This window comes from Asterias rubens, chromosome 3, assembly GCF_902459465.1.
Source record: "Asterias rubens chromosome 3, eAstRub1.3, whole genome shotgun sequence".
NCBI classification, from domain to species: Eukaryota; Metazoa; Echinodermata; class Asteroidea; order Forcipulatida; family Asteriidae; genus Asterias; species Asterias rubens.
This window is the reverse complement of record NC_047064.1, coordinates 9,916,309-9,938,446: the sequence shown is the minus strand read 5'-3', so window position 1 is coordinate 9,938,446 and position 22,138 is coordinate 9,916,309. Positions and strand designations below refer to the sequence as shown.

General features: G+C 37.9%; 2 protein-coding genes across 2 annotated transcripts; one reads left to right on the top strand and one right to left on the bottom strand.

Annotated features, from left to right (window-relative positions):
* Nucleotides 1–180: 180 nt before the first annotated feature.
* LOC117288528 (deoxyribonuclease-1-like) lies at nt 181–11,487 on the bottom strand. Its single transcript, XM_033769421.1, has 10 exons — nt 11,158–11,487; nt 9,019–9,306; nt 8,530–8,618; nt 8,189–8,272; nt 6,233–6,336; nt 5,356–5,468; nt 4,554–4,711; nt 3,785–3,881; nt 2,466–2,521; nt 181–1,004 (listed from the first exon to the last, which is right to left on the bottom strand). The coding sequence occupies exons 2-10, from the start codon at nt 9,238–9,240 to the stop codon at nt 791–793; spliced, it is 1,137 nt and encodes a 378-aa protein (XP_033625312.1). The 5' UTR covers nt 9,241–9,306; nt 11,158–11,487; the 3' UTR covers nt 181–790.
* Nucleotides 11,488–15,584: 4,097 nt separating this feature from the next.
* Nucleotides 15,585–21,690, top strand: LOC117288596 (60S ribosomal protein L23). The gene is made up of 5 exons (XM_033769513.1): nt 15,585–15,633; nt 17,224–17,307; nt 18,320–18,448; nt 19,306–19,419; nt 21,510–21,690. Exons 1-5 carry the CDS (start codon nt 15,621–15,623, stop codon nt 21,590–21,592), a joined length of 423 nt encoding a protein of 140 aa, XP_033625404.1. The 5' UTR covers nt 15,585–15,620; the 3' UTR covers nt 21,593–21,690.
* The last annotated feature ends 448 nt before the right edge of the window (nt 21,691–22,138 follow it).

The window sequence follows — 22,138 nt, the reverse complement described above, 5'->3', positions numbered from 1 at the left end:
TTAGTTTCCAAATGAAAATAAATAATCAAATAACTAAATAACGTTGCTTTAGACTGTTTAATTATGTTGTAATGTTGATCAATTATACAATTAGATGTTGTCAACAACAAAACCACCACCATAAATTTGAAGTTGTACTCAAAACAACTGTAAAACAACAATGAGTCCGCAAATTTAAACTCATGTTTTAGACATTTAATATACAAGATGTCCTTAAAAAATTATAAATTTTAAAGCGACAGCAACACCACATTAGCGCACTGAAATATCAATGTTTTGTAGAATGGGTATTTTGTGTGCATGTTATTTTGGGCGGTTTTCCCGGCGGGGGAGGGGGTTTGGGTGTACGATTTCCCCAATTTGAATAATAGAGCCCTCAGACTTGGTTCAAAATCTTTGATCATGGCTTTTAATCTATCCGATAGCCGATTCATTGTTGCATGAAACAGCGCCCTCCTTGTGAAATAACCTTCATCATTATCATACGATGGCTGCTGTATGCGCCGTAGCACCTTGGGTGCTGAATAATTGGGTCTCAGAATTCGTCACTGCAATGCAATAACCTATCTTTCTTGTTTGGTAGATACGTGCGCTATATAAGACCTCGATATTATTAGTATATGAACGGCAAAATGTGTGTTTGGAGCAGCGCTAAATTGTCATCAAGTCTATATGGACCAGTGAACCCCTAAATATATCAACTACCCTCCGTCACCATCAGACCTGGTCCACCCGTGAGCAACCGAACTGACCCCAACCCCAACACCAACCCCGCCTCTCCTTGTTCAGTTTAGGACAACTCCAGATAACGTTTGATCCAGTCCTCGGTGCAGCGGTCCGTCACGCCGGAACCCTCGCCTGTGAGCGATTCGACCAGACGGCCGATGCACACCGACGGGTCGGTCTCCTCCGCGACGACCAGGAGGCACAGCCACACCACGGCACGGAAACTGCCGGAACAACTTACGGTGCCAGAGGTGGTGTGCGATAATGGCGACACAGGTCTGAGAAAAGATGAAAAATTGCCTTGTTAGCAGATGAATTGGCTGGACACGACTGGTAATAATATTGTTAACGACCGGTATTCTCACTTGGTGTATCCCAACCAGCCTAATCACAATATAAAAAATAAAGTAACAGTTAAATATGTCAAATGTTTTGCTCAATATTAGTCTTTGGAGTTACAAGTTACAACACGTGCACACTTGTTGCACAATACTACTGTGCGTGCTTTCATATGCCTGAAAATGAGCTTCAGGCCTATTAAAGTGTTTTTCAGATTAAAATATTTAAGAGAGACATTATCCCTTTCTAAAAATCTACGTTACTTCAGAGGGAGTCGCTTCTCACAATGTTTTACAACAGCTCTCCTTTGCTCGTTCAGCCAATATACATTTTGAGTAACTACCAAAGATGTCCAATGCCTTATAAACAATTAGTTTAGACAATTATAAAGAAAGATATATTATTTGGCAAAAATTTAGATGCGTGTTTCATCTTCAGGTGCATATCAACCTACGCACACAATCCTTATATCCATTATAGCTCTATTTACTTTACAAGAATAAAAGAAACAAATATAACTACCAGTAACTACACTGTACGCTCAACTCAGACAAGATAAATGATTATTTCTATACTCAGCCAGACAAACATTCCTAGGTGTTTGTATTATGGTTAATTGGTTATGTAGGCCTACAGTAAATATATCGGCTTGAACGACACACCTTCGACACATGACATTCGAGTCAGCAGCTATGGAGGAAACTTTACATTGCATTGTGTTACATCGGACGAGTTGTTCTTTGAAAAGCGTTTGAAACCGTTTGTTGACCAACTCGTCCGATCCAAGGCAACGTGTTACTGTAACTGTATGTTCCAGGTCAATAAGTCGGTCTCAAAATCAGTATTGTTATTCATAATGCATCAAAAAATACATATACAAACATTGAACACTCACAAAGTATTAAAGCAATAAACAAATGCAAGGATGTAAACAAGTTAATCTTCACAGAACTGCCTGGCCCGAATGCCTTCAATTCAAATACCTCCGGCTACACAAAAATATGCCTTTATATGCAATATGAAATCAAAATAATTATTCAAAATGCGTCCAAAACACACACAAACAATGTTCATTCACAAAGTATTTAACAAAGTAATACAGCAATAAACAAATGCAATATAATACGAAATATATATGAATGAGTAAAAATCTGTTAAACATTATTAATAATAAACACGTAAGATGAAAGTGGCATTTTAAACCACACCTCAACATGTTTTTTAGAATACGACGTAAATGCTACCATCTCGTACGTACGTCGGTTACGCGCGTGCAGGTGAGCTTGAAACAAGCCCCACGTGGTGACGTCACCAAGAAACAACATAATTTTCCGATGTTCACGCGTTTACTCGCGTAACGTGAAGCTAAACCTCGTTAATATTAATGTTGTCATACGTACGTCAGATTTCCTTGAATAACCATCTCGATAGGGTAGTGGTCACTCACGAGTCGGGTCTGAAAACGAGCAAAACAAAACACAGAAAATAGTTTAGTTACTGTTAATCCTCGGTAATGGTACAACGCTATTATCAAATCGACGTCTTTCCTTAGGATAACAAATGTAGGCCTACTACAGTCATATTCTCGCATTGTGCACACACTGTCAAAAATATCCGTAACATTTACGGCACTTTACCTGGCAGCTTTAGGGTGCCAGGTAAAGTGCCGAAAATTGTTGGTGGGTGTTTTGTAAAACGTGCCATGAAGGGGTAGTTTCACAGTGGAATTTACGGCACCTTACCCGGCACTCTAGCTGCCAGGTAAAATGCCGTAAATTATACGAATATTTTTGTTAAGTATTACAAGTTCATTTGTTTGTATTTATTCAACTACCGTTTATCATTGGCGGATTTTTTCCATGCAATAAACAATCAACTATAAGCGTGCAACTTTTTCAAAAATCTTAACAAATTGCTACATAAAATTTAAAACTAAATTGTAAGATTGGTCAATAAATAAACCCGATATCGTTAACTTTGGCACCATTATTTACAAAACTAAACCTTTTCTTTTTCAACGTCACAGCTCGAGTTTAAATGCCAAAACAAAAACCAGATCACTATAATTTATACCGAAGTAACAGATATTCAATACAGTAGTGTTAAATTTGTTTCAAAGCAAAGCAGCCAATCATGGTATATATTTCTTTTAATTATTGAGAGCCCGCAGAAAATGTTGAATCTGGTTAAAACTTTATGTTACTACGATAACAGATTTTACTATCAATCGGCCGTCAATACAAACCACCGCGGTGTGTTTATCAACAATGGACAAGTCTATATCTAGACTTGACTCAAGTCCCAATCCCGTGTTGTGCCATTGCCATAAAACTATCGGTTTGTGATGCTCTGCATTCCCCAACCTGTACCATTCTCAGGACCACATTTGTAACGGCGAGTGCGTTTGCTAGTACTAGTGCCATGGAGGAAATTCATTTTGAATACATGCAATACAAACAAAATTAATAAAGCACAATCATAAATAAACTACTGGAAATACATAATATTAATTACAGAAATTGTAATCAGAAAACTACATAATATTCAACCACAATGGCATCGTACTTGAAAAAAAACATCTAAGCAGAAAGTAAACAAAGTAGGGCCATATGCGACATTATAAAACACCAAACACTATGGACATAATTCATTGAACTTTTTGTGTTTTCTTTGCAAGCTTTACAAATGGGGAAATGACTTGTGTCTGATGGGTACATACCTCGCCTGAATCCAAACCATATTGCTCATCAAAGTAAAAAGCACCCGTTCGTCCCGGTACAATGTTGTCGTTGAGTTCGTCTCCAGCAATTACAAATCTAAAAGGGGATCGGAGCAAAATCCGTCAAAATGGGTTGCATTCATTGTTTCCTTTTATGAATTCGGTTGATTATTATAATACTTCAAGGTAGGTCTATATTAAAATTACCATTGTTTGGATTCCATAATGAGCAAATACGAATGATTATCGAAAAAACGTTTTCAATCTTAAGTTTTAACAAACATCGTACCACACTGTAAAAAATATCCGTAAAATTTACGGCACTTTACCTGGCAGCAAGGGTGCCAGGTAAAGTGCCTTGAAGGGGTAGTTTACAACACTTCCACCGTGTAACTTACGGCACTTTATCTGGCACCCTAGCTACCACTCTGCCAGAGGTATGTATAAGTGCCGTAAATTGTACGGATATTTCCTGCAGTGCAGTTTTAGTTATACTTGACGAACATTGCCTGCGTAGTACTCGTACATGGTACTCATGAGTACTACTTGCTGTTTCGTTGGTACTTGTACCCGAGTACTACTTAAGTACCGTTTTGATTGGTATTCATACTCGAGTACTATTCGAATACTATTCGAGAAACGTTTCATTGGAACTCAAGTACTTACTTTTTATTACCACTGACACTCGAGTCGTCTTGATAAAAACCCAGTCTCCAAGCATATACTCTAATTCCAATTTTGAGCACTTTGCAAGAGTCCATTAGCTTACCGGTCGTATGAACAGTCTGAAGCTGCCACTGTGGTATCTAAGTCATCGGGAATAATCCAGTTGAATCGAGTGTCTGTACGCAGTATTAAGCCGTCGTTTAGGATGCCCTTTGACACGTAGCCGCAATCTGCATTAAAATCGCCACCGATGATGACGTTCTTAAAAGACAGAAAACAAAGTTATAAAAACTTCCCCCCAAATAAATCTCCTTAAATTGTTAAAATCCAAGTTGTAAACCATATATTGAATCATGTTTGTCATTAAAACATTAGCCAGGGAAGACAAATCAAGAGAAATCACGAGATGCAAGGTCTTAGGCCCCCTAGCGCCATGGCCCCTCCCCAACATCGCCACCATCAAACGACACTATAGTTCCTCTGAAGTCCGTTCATCACCGGCTGTCAGTTGGGACATTTTTAGTAGTCTGAACATCTGACGTCACACTACGAGCTCCTGGAGTATGCCAGATATATGCTGTTGAGCTCACGGACATAATCACCTCTGACCTCGCATCATTTCACATGGCCTGCATGGTTCTTGAGATTTGCAGTTAAATCCGACGTACATATAATATAAAGCCAACACATGTCCCCCCCCCCCCCCAACTACTCCCCGTGTATGAACTGTATCATGCTGCCACCATCTTGGTCATGATCCTTGTATCGAAAAACAACAACGAATGCTACAATCATTTTGCAATTAGGAACCAGACTAGTTAGTTCTTCCATAACCTCGGTTTGGTAGCAATGATTATCAATGGGAGAAATTCAAGATGGCTGCACCGTGATAAAGGTCTAATTACCTTCTGTCTATATCTGTTTACGAAGTCATCGTAAACTTCAACCAGTCGGTTGATTTCTTCGACAGCTTCGGCTGGCTTGATATGAATACCAAACATCGCAAATCTGTCCACAGCTGACAAAAATAATGGGATACAAAAATATGATTAAAGAACATTTGGGTATTGCTTCATTAACAACCTGGGGCCAAAATTCACAGAGCTGCCCAAAGGCAGTGGACACTATTGGTTATTACTCAAACGATTGTTATAAACAAAATCACTTGTTAACAAGCAATGGAGAGCTTTTGATAATTATAAAACAATGAGAAACGGCTCCCTCTGAAGTTACGTAACGACCAATGGAGTTCAAGTTTTCACAGGTTTGTTATTTTGTGCGTTTTATTATTTTGAAATACACCAAGTGAGAAGACGGTCTTTGACAGTTAAAGGCAGTGGACACTATTGGTAATTGTCAGAGACTATAGCCTTCACAGTTGGTGTATCTCAACTTATGCATAAAATAACGAAAATGTGAAAATTTGAGCTCAATCGGTCATCAAACTTGCGAAGGTATGTGCGTTTAGATGGTTGATTTCGAGAGCTCAAGTTCTGAATCTGAGGTCTCGATATCAAATTCGTGGAAAATTACTTCTTTCTCGAAAACTATGGCACTTCAGATGGTGCCGTTTCTCACAACCTCTCCCTATTACTCGTCATCAAGAAAGGTTTGATTCTAATAATTATTTTGAGTAATTACCAATAGTGTCCACTGCCTTTAACAAAGGTGTCATTGTCTTAAAGTACAGAAAATAACTAAGCATGTTGAATGCAATTTTGATTGACAGCATTTTCAGTCTGACATATTTTTGGATCGGTCAGTGTGTACCAATGACTTTACCTGTTGTTGGAGACTCGAAATATGCGATAAATGGTTCCCGCTCAAACACATCGCCCCTCTCATCATTGTACACGTAACTTGTAATCAGAGTCAATTTACTTGGTCTGAAAATAAAAATGAAAAAGATGGTTTAAGACTTAATGTTTTTCAATAATACAGCTGCTATAGATAAACCAATCAGAAACTGAACCCAAAATACATATAGGTCTTTATTACTCAACCATGTTTTTTTCATGAGTACTGCCGTACTTTATTATAATTCCCTTAGACATTTAATACCCTTTCCCAAACTAACTTGATCTGAAAAATAAAGTAACAATAGAAAGCATTATTTCTGAGAAAAAAGGTTTAAAGACAATGGACACTATTGGTAATTGTCAAAGACCAGTATTCTCACTTGGTGTATCTCGACATAATATGTCGAGATGCATAAAATAACAATCCTGTGAAAATTTGAGCTCAAATTGGTCGTCGAAGTTGCGAGATAATAATGAAAGAAGAAACACCCTCGGCACACGATGTTGTGTGCTTTCATAATAATGCTTGATTTCGAGACCTCAAACTCTGAGGTCTCGAAATCAAATTGGTGGAAAATTACTTCATTCTCGAAAACTACGTTACTTCAGAGGGAGCCGTTTCTCACAATGTTTTATACTATCAACCTCTCCCCATTACTCGTTTCCAAGTAAGGTTTTATGCTGATAATTATTTTGAGTAATATTACCAATAGTGATAATAATTTGGGGGCTAATCGTCCTTACTCGCAGCTAAGAGCTGAATTGCGAAGGACGCGGCTACAACGGGTTCGAGAAGCAGGCATGCAAGGGCGCATTCAGCTGCCAGCCACATCAACCCATTATGACCACGAGCACAGCCAAGATCGAAAGTGTTTGATTTTTTCCTAAGGGAGGAAAACCGGATTGTCTGGAAAACCCTCGTGGCACAGCAGAGAACCAACGCACAACTCAACTCACATATGGCCCCGACCGGGAATCGAACCGGGAGTCACCTTGGTGAGAGGCGAGCGCTTTACGCACAAGCCAACCGTGCCACCCACTGCCTTTAAGACTCACTGAACGTTTCCCTGTACAGTTGCTACATAAACTGTACCATAAATAATCTACTGCTATAGACCTTTATCATGGTGCAGCCATCTTGAATTTCTCCCATTGATATCAATGTTGGCAAAGCGAGGCTAGAAGAACAAAATAGTCTGGTTCCTATTTGTAAATTGATGATTAGCATTTATTTTTGTTATTCGATACGAGGAACAACACCAAGATGAAGACGTCTATAGTTGGTATTCATCTATGGGTTTTGTTCATTAGTACCGCCATTGTTTTGGATTCCTTGATACACGCTACCCTTTTCCAGATTAAACGTTGTCAAACATTCAAACGTCACCGTATCCTGTACTGTACTTGTAAAATAATGTTGTCCTTACCCCCCCCCCTCAACTTCTTGCTGTTACTAATCATCTGAGAAATAGGCGTGGTTTACAATGACATCACGTGATAATAAATAGTTTCCCCAAAACGACTATGCCTGTACATTTCAGCCATTGGACACTTTCGGTAAACAGAGTTGTCCAAGGCCCCCACCTTGTGCACCACAACTTATATATAAAATAACAAACCTGTAAAAATTGAGGCTCAATCGGTCATCGGAGTCGGGAGAAAATGCCGGGAAAACCCACCCTTGTATCCGCACGTTTCGCCGTGTCATGACATGTGTTTAAAATAAATTCGTATTTCTCGCTGTCGAGAATGTATGTTGTTTATAATGTTTTCTAAACAAATAAAGCATTTCATGGAATAATATTTCAAGATAAGTCTTTCACCATTACCTTCTGTAAACCCTGTAAATTATTTGTAAATCTGTGAACTTTTAATTTTTGTCTGTACCGAAAGTGTATAATGGCTTTAATGGGTGGGTTTTATTATTATAATGTCTTACTTGTAGAAATACGCATACTGCTCCTTGCTGTTGGTACGTCCAAGTCTTTCACTCACCACCATTTCGTACTTGTCACTTAGACCCCTGCAAATACAAATGCAATTTTTTAATTTTAATAACCTGAAATTATATGAACATGGATTTAGCTCCTAATCGCACCCTTTTCCCTCCTGAAAACGAGCAGAGTATTCTGTTCGGAAAGTCCAGACCAAACCGGTTCTTTTTAGTGCAAACACTCCTTCAAAAGAGATTTAATATACATGGTTGTACCCGCAAGTTTACTATTTATTTAAAAAGAAATTTCCCCGTGGTGTTAAGTTACAACAAATCAAGTTACTTACGAATTGACGGCATCCAGAATTTGTCCAATAACCGTCTGTGCACTGTCACGTATCTCCTGGATCAGCACCAAATCATATCGCCTCAGAATCTTCAGGGGAAAATCATTCTCTTATCAGTCACAGAATGGAGATTATTTTTATGATATTCATATTTGTCTGCTATAACTAGTCGCGCCATAAAGAAGTTTGGGGTGGATGAGTTTCGTTTCGAAAAACGGTTTAGAAACAACTGTGTTCGTCGTTACCTATTGGATGTTATTCCAGGGGAGCAAAATATTGCCCTCCATTCACAATTCAATTCAAAATAGTAAAAGTTTGTCAAAAGTTGTTGACCAATTCCCCAATTGGATAACTTTCCGTATGGCGCCACCACTTTTTCACTCATTTTTACAAAAAGGAATATCTCATTGAGGTAAATTAGATACTATATTATTTCATTTCGAATTAAAAAGTGGTGGCGCCATACGGAAACTTTTCCCCCCAATTCACCTTCACCAGTGTTTCGACAACTTCCACCTTCTTAAATTTGGCTTGCCCCAGTATTTGGATGTTGAACGCTCCAATCAACAACGAACCATCGTCGTCGGCGTTCCTGCTTGTTGTTGCCGCCGAAACAGTCGTCAGCGTTGAGGGCGCTACCATTAGAAGCAGAATTTGTTGGATGAACACAGCACACAGGAAAGAACCGAGCGGAAGTTGACGTGTGTTCATGTTGATTTCGTCCAGAATATAAACTGGCCGTTGCAATGGTAGATCCTCAGCAAAGTTGTGTTACTTCTGAGTGAGTTAGATGCAGACAAACAGTTATGAGTGAATCCGTGTCGTTCATATACACCGCACACTATGATAGCATGTATAAAGCGTATTACAGTTTAGCACACGTACGATACTATACGTCGTATAATAAAATGTACGACGGGGTGGTGATACCAAGTTGGGTAAACTCTGTGTGGGTGTACTCTGATGATGAACAAAATAAATGACGTCACAACAAAGTAACAATAGGCGGTATTCGTGAATAATTTAGGTAGCCCGATAATACGGATTGAGGCTTGGTCAGCCATGCGTGATCTTGAATATTTTGTTGAGGAGTTATTGTCCCAGGTTTAATGCCATCGAATTGGCCCACTAAAAAACTACCACAGGATTCACGATCGTTGCGTTATTCGAAGAAGTTTATTTGTATAAATGGACATTGGCGAGGCATACAGGGGGCCAAATTTGAGATCTGTGTCACTAGCTGTTTTCATAGCCACGGGTAAAATCATGCGCAATGGTACAACACCGCTAAAAGGAGGGGGGTAATCTGGCCAGGTGTCCCTTTGCCTTTTGAAGGCAGTGTACACTGTTGGTAATTACTCAAAATAAGTATTATCATAAAACCTTGATTACGATCGCGAATAATGGGGAGAGGTTGATAGTATAATAACATTGTGAGAAACAGCTCCCTCTGAAGTAACGTAGTTTTCGAGCAAGAAGTAATTTTCCACGAATTTGATTTCGAGACCTCGGATTTTTAATTTGAGGTCTCGAAATCAACCATCTGAAAGCACACAACTTCGTGAGACACGGGTGGGTTTTTTCTTTCATTAATAATATCGCAACTTCGACGATCGATTGAGCTCAAATTTTCACAGGTTTGTTATTTTGTGCATAATATGTTGAGATACACCAACTGTGAAAACTAGTCTTTGACAAGTACCAATAGTGTGTCTTTAAAGCCATTGGACACTTTCGGAACAGAAAAAAAAATTTGACCGATTGACCGTTCTTTCCACTTTTGTCTTAAAACTTCCACTGCGTGCTTTTATTATAAGGTTGACACTACGTAGAATTCAATGTTCTGAAAAAGTCAAGCATACCCTCAATTTCCTTTAAAAAAAATGTACGCTAGCGTTTTCCAGTTTCCGTTAAAGACAGTGGACATATTGGTAATTGTCACAAGACAAGCCTTGACAGTTAGCGTATCTCAAATATGCATAAAATAACAAACCTCGTGAAAATTTGAGCTCAAGCGATCGTCGTAGTTGCGAGATAATAATGAAAGAAAAAACACCCTTGTCATACGAAGTTGTGTGCGTTTAGATGGTTGATTTCGAGACCTCAAGTTCTAAATCTGAGGTCTCGAAATCAAATTCGTGGAAAATTACTTCTTTCTCGAAAACTATGGCACTTCAGAGGGAGCCGTTTCTCACAATGTTTTATACCATCAACCTATCTCCATTACTCGTTACCAAGTAATGTTGTATGATGATAATTGTTTTGAGTAATTACCAATAGTGTCCACTGCCTTTTAAGTATCGATTTTCAAATCATATCATGAACTTGCACAAAATATCTGACAACAAATGAAACCATAGTACAGTATGGCTACTTGGTTTGTTTTTATAGAAAATGAGTTATAGGCAAAGGATTCTGATTAATGATTGTCCAAGTCAAGCGATATCTATCACAATGTACTTTCACATCACTTTAGCGCTCCATGAACTTGCACAAAATATATCCGACAACAACCTTGTATTGGTATGTTTTTTTATAGAAAATGTATACAGGCACATCTAATTCCGATTTAGATAATAATCATTGTTTGCGCCCTAACGACATCTGTAACAAATGGTTAGTACATACCGCACAACTTTCCAGTGATGTTATCCACTCTGCTGCGCCGATTCACACTGGTTCTTGAACCTGCTGCTAATGCTAGTTATTTATAGCACTTCTTTCCAGTAAATAGAAAAGGCTTGAACTGTTGTAACGCATCGGTACTCATATGGCTTTCCGATAACACTAGTTTCCGTTTAGTATTGGCATGGTATTGGGACCAGCTATATATGTGGTTAGTCTTTGTACAAGACGTCACTTTCTCATACTCGTATAACGATATTATTACCCGACAGATGGTGCACCTTCTTTAAGTTCTCGAATTCATTTCGGTGGAACTAGAATTCATGATTTCGGTTCATTTTTGCGGAACTGGAAATCGAACCAACGATAGACGTACGCAGAGCTAGCGGGCGCTACGGCGCGCTGCCCGGGAGCAATCGCTGTGAATTAAACCATGCGAAGGTCTTGGAACCAAGACTACGTAGGTGGGTGAAAGTTTGGGGTCATTAAACCCCACACTACGGCAGAGTGGCGCATCATCTTTTGGGTGGCTTTATGGAACATCGAACATACACATGTGGTTATATCCGTTATATTACGACACAAACCATCAATCGCGACTTGGCCAAAAAAAAATGCATTTGTCTCATTATACCACCATGAAAATTGCTGTATCACTCCATACGGTGAAGACAATGACTTAACACTGAAACTGGTTTTTGTTTCACTTCCTCGAGAAACAACACAAACAATTTCGTATTCAATTTCATAGGTCTGATTTTTATACACTTTCGGTACAGAGAAAAAATTAAAAGTTCACATATTTACATATAATTTACAGCGTTTACAGAAGGTAATGGTGAAAGACTTATCTTGAAATAATAATTATTCCATGAAATGCTTTACTTTTTGAGAAAACGTTAAAACAATAATTTATCAATTCTCGATAGCGAAAATTACGGATGTATTTTAAACACATGTCATGACACGGCGAAACGTGTGGGGGAACAAGGTTAGGTTTTCCCCGTTATTTTCTCCCGACTCCGATGACCGATTGAGCCTAAATTTTCACAGGTTTGTTATTTTATATTTAAGTTGTGGTACACGAAGTGTGGGCATTGGACAACACTGTTTACCGAAAGTGTCAAATGGCTTTAGATTTACATTAAACTTACACATATTTACATTAAACTTACACCGTTTTAACATAATGAAAGTAGAATTAAGCGTACCTAAAAATATTAGTTGCTGAGGTGCTGTAGTTTTAGATAAATAAGTAAAACAATGTCATGAAAATGCGTTTTTACCTGCTAAAAAAGTTTTCGTCTCATGATCACTGAGACGAAAGTTATTTTCAAGACAGTGTTTTACTTAATTCTCAAAAACTACAGAACCTCAGCACTTAATACTTTCAGGAAAGCTTTCAACATTAAACTGTATAAGTTTAATGTAAATCTGTGGACATTGTGTTTTTTATGTCCTACAAAAAGTATATACATGGACCCTTTCCTGAACAAGGTATAGGACATTATTGGTAATTTTGGTAAAGAGCAATGGAGAGCTGCATGTTGATAGTGTAACTTTGTGAGAAACGGCTCCCTCTGAAGTAAACTTAGTTTTTAAGAAACAAGTAATTTTCCACCCAAGATTATTAAAATACTACAGCTCTCCGTTGCTCGTTCGAGTAAATTAGATATTCCAATAATTATTTTGAGTAATAATTTACTACCAATAGTGTGCTGTATGTAATCAACAGGATCAGTGAGATGGCAGTAATGAAACTCTATCTTGTCCTCCAAAGATTATAATCCCATGATTTTTCTAGTGTGTATAGACCTGGGAGATAGCATTGTTAGGCTGTCCTTATTCCTCAAATACCTCCTCCGGTGTTATCAATTATCTGCCGATTACGTGAGGAAATAGATTTGACATTGTTTCCTTCACGCAAGGCAACTTGGAGACAACCAATAGGAGACTTTTGGGACGCTTAATGGCAGCAGACTTACCAGGTAAATTCCATTGTTCTCGGTAATGTGCGCATGTTCAAAACTACGTAAACAATGGAAATTTACATGGTAGGTCTGCTGCCACCTAGCGTTCCAAAGGCTCCCATTGCAGCGTGTGCTTTATACAGGGTAAACTTTGGTACACACTGAGGCATTTTTTGACTGTCTTTTATACGATCCACAAGAAAGTATAAATGAACCATTATGTGACTGATTAATTATCTTCTTTGTTGCTTAGAACTGGTTGGCTTCAACGAATAGCGGTTGTTTCACCTCTATATGGATGAGGGAGGGCGCCCTATTCCTTACAATGCAATTTTGGGGTCGATCATTAGATAATAATAATTATACATGTACTTGTTAAGAAAACAAAAACATAACCCATTGTGTGATGACGTCACGGTATGTTTATTTAAGTGTTGTAAAAGAGTACATCATTTCCATCAAAGTGTTCAGAATCGTTTTCAATTCTGTTGCAAAGTGGTAAACGATAAAGTCACGTGAAGGTCCTTAAACATTCGCTATTTTGGTTGCAGGATCATTGTGAAACTTACTATTAAAACCAAGGATTTCAAAAATTGCAACCTCAATTGCATCCAATGTCCCTTGGCCACTTGAAAAAAAGACTGTAGGTGATGAGTGGGCGGTCGGGGAAAGAGTTTAATCCGCTTAAAGAAACTTTCTGAATCCAGTCATCCGGGCGATGCACAAAACAACCACAATACGTGATGTGGTGGACTGTCCTAAAACGGCAGGATAAGAAGAAGACGATTCAGGCTTCCTAATCCCATCCGTTGGTCCCTTTTATATGCCTATACAAAGCTTTTTTCTTTTGGTGATTCCCAGTGAAGTTGCCAGTTAATGAGCGATTTCCGAGAAAGGCATCACTGTGGAGTAAAAAAAAATAATGTAAGTCTCTCGCACATGTCCGTCATGTGAAATAATTAAAGGAACACGTTGCCTTGGATCGGACGAGTTGGTCTATAAACAGCGTCTGTAACCCATCTCTTTTTTAATGCATAATTTTATTATGGTTGGAAAGATGTTTTAAAAGTAGAATACAATGATCCACACAAGTTTGCCTCGAAATTGCGTGGTTTCCTTTTACTTTGCGAACTAACACGGTCGGCCATTTAGTCAAAAATTTGACTCCCATAATGGCCGACCGTGTTAGTCGACGAGGTAAAACCGTGCAATTTCGTGGCATGTTTGTGTGGATCATTGTATTCTACTTTTACTGTTCTTTACCCATAATTTGTTTATGCATTTTATATAAAAAAAAAAAACGGTTACAAACGCTTTTCAAAGACCAACTCGACCGATCCAAGGCAACGTGTTCCTTTAATGCGGGGCATGTATATATTAAGAACATTGTTTTGGCCAGTGTCCCAGGGAAATCCGTCTGTCTGAAATTCTTCCCTATTGATGGGAAGTTCACATGGGCTGGAGGAAGAAGACAAGATGGCATGTAGTGTCGTGCAATCCGAAATGGTTACAGACCATTAATTTATCATCCTCGTACACGCAACGGACGTCTGGGTATATACTGCACGCCAGCATGTGCTAGTCTTCAGACTAGCGCACGGCAAACCGACGCACTATCACACGGCCGTCTTCTAGCAAAACTAAGACATGTCATGTGACGCGCTCTAAACCAATGAAAGGGCAGAATACTTGTAAGGGGTGTTATAATAATGATAATGTTATTCATCAATGGCGACAGGGAGGCGGAGATGTCCGTCTTCCCCCTATATTAAATGGATTTTTGAGATTTTAATTAATAACCAGAGTAACATAGCCTTTCTCGTAATTCAATGTTTAAAAAATATATATATATAAATTGCACACACAAAACTGTTTTTACACCGTCCCCCTCAGATTGTTCACTGAAAAAATACCAATAAGATGGTAGGTCTATAACTTTTATAAGCGCTGAAAAGGCCGGAGACGAGATCTTTACTATCAGTCTGTCTGTGGGCGCTATTAATATAGCGCTCCGAGAAATGAGTATCCCCAGTGTCCCACGTATGGTAAAATTATCAGTGGTGAGTCAGTGAAAATAATAATGGTAGTTTATTAGTATTTTTTATAATGGTGAGTCAGTGAAAATAATTTGATAATTTATTAGTATTTTTAATTTTTTTTACTAATATTGGTGTTGAAAAAAACAGATTCTAAAGTTGCATGGACCAGTGGTATGGACTGAGTTATTTTTTTATGGTTTTGTTTCTGTTTTTATCTTTACTAATGAACTTATATTATTAATTAATTTCTTCTTATTATCATTGTTAATGTTGTTATTATTTGTATAATTAATGTTGTTATAATTATAGTTTTGTGAAGGGGGTTGTCAAAGCGACCTAACCACGGTCAATCGGTCCTGCAGCGCAGCGCAAAAAAATGCAGCCAATAAAAATAGGAACATTATGTATAGCGCCCTCAAGCGGCAACCCACCGTAGACTCGCTCTCTTTACTCCAACATGTCGAAGAGAGGTTTGTGGCAAATTACTTTGGTTTTACTAATCTGTGATCATCCAGTTTATGTGGCTCAATATGTGAAATTTTCAAATATATGGGGAAACTATGATATCTGAAGATTCTACTTATTTCAAAACCGTAAATAAATGTTTATTGGTTAACTTGTGTAACGCCCTTTTAAAAAGCTTTTTTTTTTCTATTATGCCGTTTAGAAACCTACAGTAATCGGCATTACACACAGCAGCGCTGCGTACATTGCACTCGGGTTGTACGACCATTGCGACTATTGCACGGCCATAGGATATGCATACATGTTAGAAAGTGTGTGTTTGTATCGTCTACTCCATTAACAATGTAATTTAAAAAGACATATGTCTAGGAGACTTATGATTTCTTAGGTAATAGTTGGAGTAAACTGAGAATTAATAATTATACAATCCAGGGTTTTATTTTACGTCCTGACTCCAGTAATTGTAAACTTAACTTGCCAACCACCACAGCACATGCATGTGACAGCCAGGCCAGCAACAGGCCAGCCAAACGATGGCCAAACATTGAACAATCTCCTTCTACAATTTCTTTGCTATGATGATTTTTATGAACACCCAGCCACAAATAAAATTACTAAACATACATGCCTAACTAAAATAAGTAACATTAAACAACTAACGGATAACTTTCCGTATGGCGCCACCACTTTTTCACTCATTTTTAGAAAAAGGGATATCTCATTGAGGTAAATTAGATACTATGTTATTTCATATCGAATGAAAAAGTGGTGGCGCCATACGGAAACTTTTCCCAAAGTGAATTAAAAAAAAAAAAAATCCCAACAAAGTGAATTCTATTTCCATATCCTGCCACCACATGTGACATTTTTTAATAAACAAATTAAAAATACAGACAGCTTCATGTTATTGTTACTCACCGACATCTAACGCTAATTTCCTGAACTCGAACAGACTCTGGTATATGTCTCGGTCCGAGGCGAGAGTCCATCCATACCATACCATAGCCTACTCCATAGTCACTTAGTGAACTAGAGTTGTGTTTATCACTAATTTTGTTGCTTCAGTTTTTTGGTGCGAGTTCAGAGTTGCCTTGCTTTTCTCGCATGGGCACATGCGCTCACGCAATCATTACAATACAAGATGTTGTTTACAACAAAAACAGAACTCTGCTTTTTATGACGTTTATTGATTGTCTGATTAATGTTACTTTTGGATCATAATTATTTGTTTTTTTGTGACCACATCAAAAGTAAAGTTATGTAAATGAAGAATTATGAATGAATTTTAGATTTTTTAATCCGTTATAAATAGCAACTTGTAAACATAAATTGAAATTTTATTAATGATTGGCACCTATGTAGAGAAAATTATACACAGAATAGATTATAGTGCAATTTGTCCTCACAACAGGGCTATAATACTAATATAGTTTATTAAAGGGTTACAGAAGGGCTAAAATATTTCAAGTTTCATGGCTAAAAATTGACTGTTAAAAATCTGGACTTCATAGACAGTATGCCATTTTTTAAATTTTTTATTTTGGAGATGTTTTTGATGATTAATTAAATTATGATTGTGTGTGTTTTCCACTCAGGACGTGGTGGTGCATCTGGTTCCAAATTCCGCATCTCGCTGGGTCTCCCAGTGGGCGCTGTGGTCAACTGCGCTGACAACACAGGTAAGTCCTGATTGTGACACTTTTAAACTATAATTTCTTTTCTGCACCCAGGGCAGGCCTCAAATTACATGCAGGCTACAGAGACCATGGCCTTTGTAGCCCAAGATCTTGGCCTTCAGGCCCTTCAAAGGTTTCCCATTGACTTGAAGCCATTATACACTGTCGGAACAGGAAATAAAAATAAACGCTCACAGATTTACAAATAACTTACAGGGCTTACAGAAGGTAATGGTGAAAGACTTCTCTTGAAATATTATTCCATGAAATGCTTTACTTTTTGGGAAAACATTAAAACAATTATCAATTCTCGATAACGAGAATTACGGATTTACTGTAAATACATGTCATGAGAAACAAGGGTGGGTTTTCCCCGTTATTTTATCCCGACTCCGATGCCCGATTGAGCCTAAATTTTCACCGGTTTGTTATTTTATATATTAAATGTGATACACCAAGTGTGGGCCTTTGGAAAATACTGTTAAACGGAAGTGTCCAATGGCTTTAAGGATTTTCCAATGTAAGTGCCCTTTGAAAATTGAAATGGCCTTGCCCTTTCATTTTGTTCAAAGATGAGTTTCCAGGCCTGCCAGTGGTCATTGGGTACGTGTGAGGGCAGAGATAGTTCTTGAGAACAATTTAGCTTGGTAGAGTAATTTGTTGCACAAATCAAACCAGCATTTTGTAGCCGTGCAGTGATGAGTAATGCAGGCCCACTGAGTACAGCAGGCATGCGATTTCTTAGATTTTCTCAAAATCTCTTAGAGCCTTCAAGTTTTCAAAGACCAGTTTCCAAAGTGAGAAAGAAATAAAAGACAAAGTGTCCAAGCCTGCTGTATTGAAGTAATGTTGGTGTTGCACAGCCAGTAAATATACCCTTTCAGGCCTTCAAAAATTAGCTCAACACCATAAATAATAAAAAATAACAAAGAAATGTATTTGTTTTGTTTGTACACAAACTTGGTTCACATTGCATTGATGGATCAACTTTTATTATGTTCAAATTTGTTGATAGGTGGTAAGAACCTGTTCGTCATTGCCGTCAAAGGTGTCAAAGGTCGTCTGAACCGACTTCCAGCTGCAGGATGTGGTGACATGTTCGTATCTACAGTGAAGAAGGGAAAGCCAGAACTTCGGAAAAAGGGTATGTCTGAATGAGCCACGTTTCTTCCACCTGATTGGCTGTTAGGCCGTTGATCCTGTGTGTTGGTATAACGCATGTAAAGGAAACCCAGTCACCCAGTGCACTTATTAGGAAGTGAAGGGGTTCAACTCGGTTCAGAAGCCACTAATGTCATTGTGATTACTATCATGTGGCATTCGGGCCTCACCCAAACTTTATTTTTTTATGAGTCCTTTAGGCTTGTCGGCCAAACCTTTATTTAAATCTATATTGAAGATGATACTTTGATTCCTAATTCAAAGGAACATTACAAATTTGGTTGTTGCTTACAAAACAGTTGATGGCAGTGTAAGCACTTCATGTAATCCATCATATATACCTAAACTGACGAGTATTTAGTGGAAAACCGATCCCAAATTTTGCATTGCATTGATGCCCAAACAAAAATGAATAAAGCGCTCACTGAGCGATAAACTCCTAACACAAAATTAGATTATTTATTTCTTATCAAATATGACAGTTCAAACAGAAATATTTCAAGGGATGTTTTTTACTATCATCATTAGACCGTGTAGTTTGATGTAAATCTTCACGGTTTTTGTTTCTTACCAATTCTGTATCGTTTTTTTAAGTTTGACCAACCTACTTTGCCACCTAAGAGCTACATGTATGTTTGACCAGTCCAGTGGATCGCCTATGAGCTATGTTTCATTATTGTTATTATCACACTTTTGTGCAATTTTTCTTATTGATATAATGCGTTGTTTCTCTGACATGACCAAGTCCAAATTTCACTTCCTTTTCCCGCCACATACAATCTTTATTTTTTATTTTCAAATTGCAAATTTTTCATTTTCTTTCCTTCAATTTTCTTCTAGTCATGCCGGCGGTCATTATACGGCAGAGAAAAGCATTCAGGAGGAAGGAGGGCGTGGTGCTGTACTTTGAAGACAATGCGGGGGTCATAGTCAACGTCAAAGGAGAAATGAAAGGTACAAGAACTGATAAATAACAAATTATCCTTACACCGATATGTATTAAGCACTGTATCTTGGTTCTTCTTGAGTTCAGTGGACAATAAAACCCACCATAGGCAAATCACTTGGGGTTTGAACCCATGACCTTTGTGTTTCTGGGTTCGAGTCCCACCCTTGGATTTGCCTGTGATTTTTTGTTTGTTCTCGAAACTCTGGAAAGTATTGAGTATACAGGGCTTATTAAACAAGGGATTAAGGTAGAAAAACAACTAACTTCTTTAAACCCCATTGTAAGGCCACATAATAGTGCTGCCTGTTTGTTTTTTTTTCCGTTTTTTTTTTCTTGACGCTGGTATGATCAGGCCTCAATGCCCAGCTTACACGCATGACTGCATAGTAGCCTTTGTTTCCCCACAGCTGTACTGGCCAGACTGCATTCCACGGCTTACCACATACACAGTCCACAGCATTCTGGAATAGATTAACGGCCATAGACGCCTTGCCTTCAAGGGGTTAATAAGTAAACGACAAATAATTTAATTGCAAAAACAATGTATTTAGACTTGAACTTATGCGGGTCTCTTTAAGGTCTCTTTTAGAACACTGCTGGTTTCCTAATACTGATCTTATTTCCCTTTCTTGTATGCATTCCTGCCTGTTTCTTTTATTCCAATTTCCGTCCTCATTATTGTTATTATACCACGTTATTTGTTCTATTTGTCAGGCATTTCGAAACGAGCCTTTCTGGCTTCCGTATATGCCCTGTATCTGCTTGCTCCATATCCATCGCGTTGTATTTTTTACGTTTCATTTTCATTAAATACTTTCTTGATCTGTCCCTGACCTAATTTCATGGAGCTGCTAAGCACAAACATTTGCTTAGCATGAAATTTCTGCCTCATTAAAAACAGGATTACCACCGAAATTTCCTCATGAGTTTCCGGATGAGTAAACACCAGCTGAATACCAGTAACAAGCAATATGCAACAAATGGAAATTTGGTTGGTAATCCTGTTTTTATCAAGGAAGAAATTTCATGCTATGCAAAATTTGTGCTCGGAAGCTCTATGAAATTGGGCCCAGGGCCCAATTTCATAGAGCTGCTAAGCACCAAAATTTGCTTAGCATGAAATGTCTGCCTCGATAAAAACAGGATTACCAACCAAATTTCCACATGATTTTCAGGATCAGCAAACATCAGCTGAAGACCAGTAACACGTTATATGCAACAAAAGGAAATGTTGTTGGTAATCATGTTTTTATCAAGGAAGAAATTTCATGCTAAGCAAATTTTTGTGCTTAGCGGCTCTATGAAATTGGGCCCTGGTCTGTCTCTGACTGAAATAATTGTTATGGTTATTATTCTCTTTTTTTTTAACCAACATGGAAACAAATGTTAATTGAGTTGAGTACACGTATCTGTTAAAACTGATTTGTGAAATAATGTCCTTCAAAGGATATAGATTTAATTTTTGTGCAATACCTTCAATTAAAGCTTGTACCCTTTGTGAGTTGTTAAAAATCGGCCATAAATTGTGACCTTGCAACATCAGGCATGATTTCTGTCAAAATTTGTCAAATTAAAATGTTCCTACTTTTTCCAAGGACCAGGAAACATGCCTGTACCGTTAAAGAAAAGTACAAGGGAACGTTTTCAGTCTATAGACGGCCTGTTCTTGTTGTGGAATGGGATATTGACTGGGTTTTTGTTTACAGTTATATGGTGTTCATGTACTTTTTTCTCTCAAAATGTCTTTGATTTCTATTTTGCTTATTTTTTTACTGGTGTACTTCTTAAACCTTTTCTGGGTAGTTTTCTTGTGGTATTTTTATTGTTACCGCCCTCAAACAGGATGGTGCTGTAGAGAGCTGATATGAATTCAATAAATTATTACTACATGTATTTCATGTTTTATTATTTGATTAAAAAAAATATTGCCAGACTTGTAGATGATCACTGGTACATGTAGTTAAATTAAGATTGCCCCAAAGAAGTGGAGACTAAAGTCTAGTTGACCATTTGTAGTTTTAGTGAGTAAACTGCAGTGGAATTGCTCTAAGCTAACCATACTAATTGCCCTTCTTTCTTTCTTGTGGTTTAACAGGCTCTGCCATCACAGGACCCGTGGCCAAGGAATGTGCCGACTTGTGGCCCCGTATTGCCAGCAACTCTGGAAGTATCGCATAGATTAAACAGGCGGTGGCACAGGGCAGTTCAAGTGTATAGTTTTATTTCTGGCAATGGCGCATGATCCAATAAACCAGGTATTATAAAGAAATAAGGAATATCAGTGTTTATTGTTGGTTTATTTTGTGTTGACAAAATGTTTTTTACACCGCTCAAATTGATCCAAGGTTAATTCTGTAGTGACTTGTTAGTTCTGAAGTGCCCCCCCCCTTAATGACCAGAATACAGAACCACCAGTGTGTGTTATTTCACCCTTGTTGCAGTATGGATTGAACAATCAGAATCAAGGATTCAAGTTGAATTGAAAATGCACATTCTCAAAAACAATTTTACAACCCAAACAAGAACTCAACAATTTATTATATTATAGCTTTCACAAAAAATTGTGTTGTTATTTTCAAATCAGTTTTTTAATGATTTTAAATGCAGATGAAATGTTGCAAATTTTTTTTAAATATAAAAATTTTTGTAGTCAGATATGATGAACAGTACACTGTCAGACAATTACTCGGAAAAAAAAAAGTATTTCGGAAAATAATTTAATAG

What these genes read in the sequence shown, in the direction of transcription:
- LOC117288528 (XM_033769421.1), bottom strand. Translation starts at nt 9,240, where the DNA reads ATGAACACACGTCAACTTCCGCTCGGTTCTTTCCTGTGTGCTGTGTTC. An exon ending in ATGGTTTGGATTCAGGCGAG is followed by an intron (nt 2,522 to 3,784) that starts GTATGTACCCAT and finishes GCTCGTTTTCAG; the next exon opens with ACCCGACTCGTGAGTGACCA. An exon ending in GTTATTCAAGGAAATCTGAC is followed by an intron (nt 1,005 to 2,465) that starts GTACGTATGACA and finishes ATCTTTTCTCAG; the next exon opens with ACCTGTGTCGCCATTATCGC.
- LOC117288596 (XM_033769513.1), top strand. An exon ending in CAACTGCGCTGACAACACAG is followed by an intron (nt 17,308 to 18,319) that starts GTAAGTCCTGAT and finishes ATTTGTTGATAG; the next exon opens with GTGGTAAGAACCTGTTCGTC. An exon ending in GCCAGAACTTCGGAAAAAGG is followed by an intron (nt 18,449 to 19,305) that starts GTATGTCTGAAT and finishes ATTTTCTTCTAG; the next exon opens with TCATGCCGGCGGTCATTATA.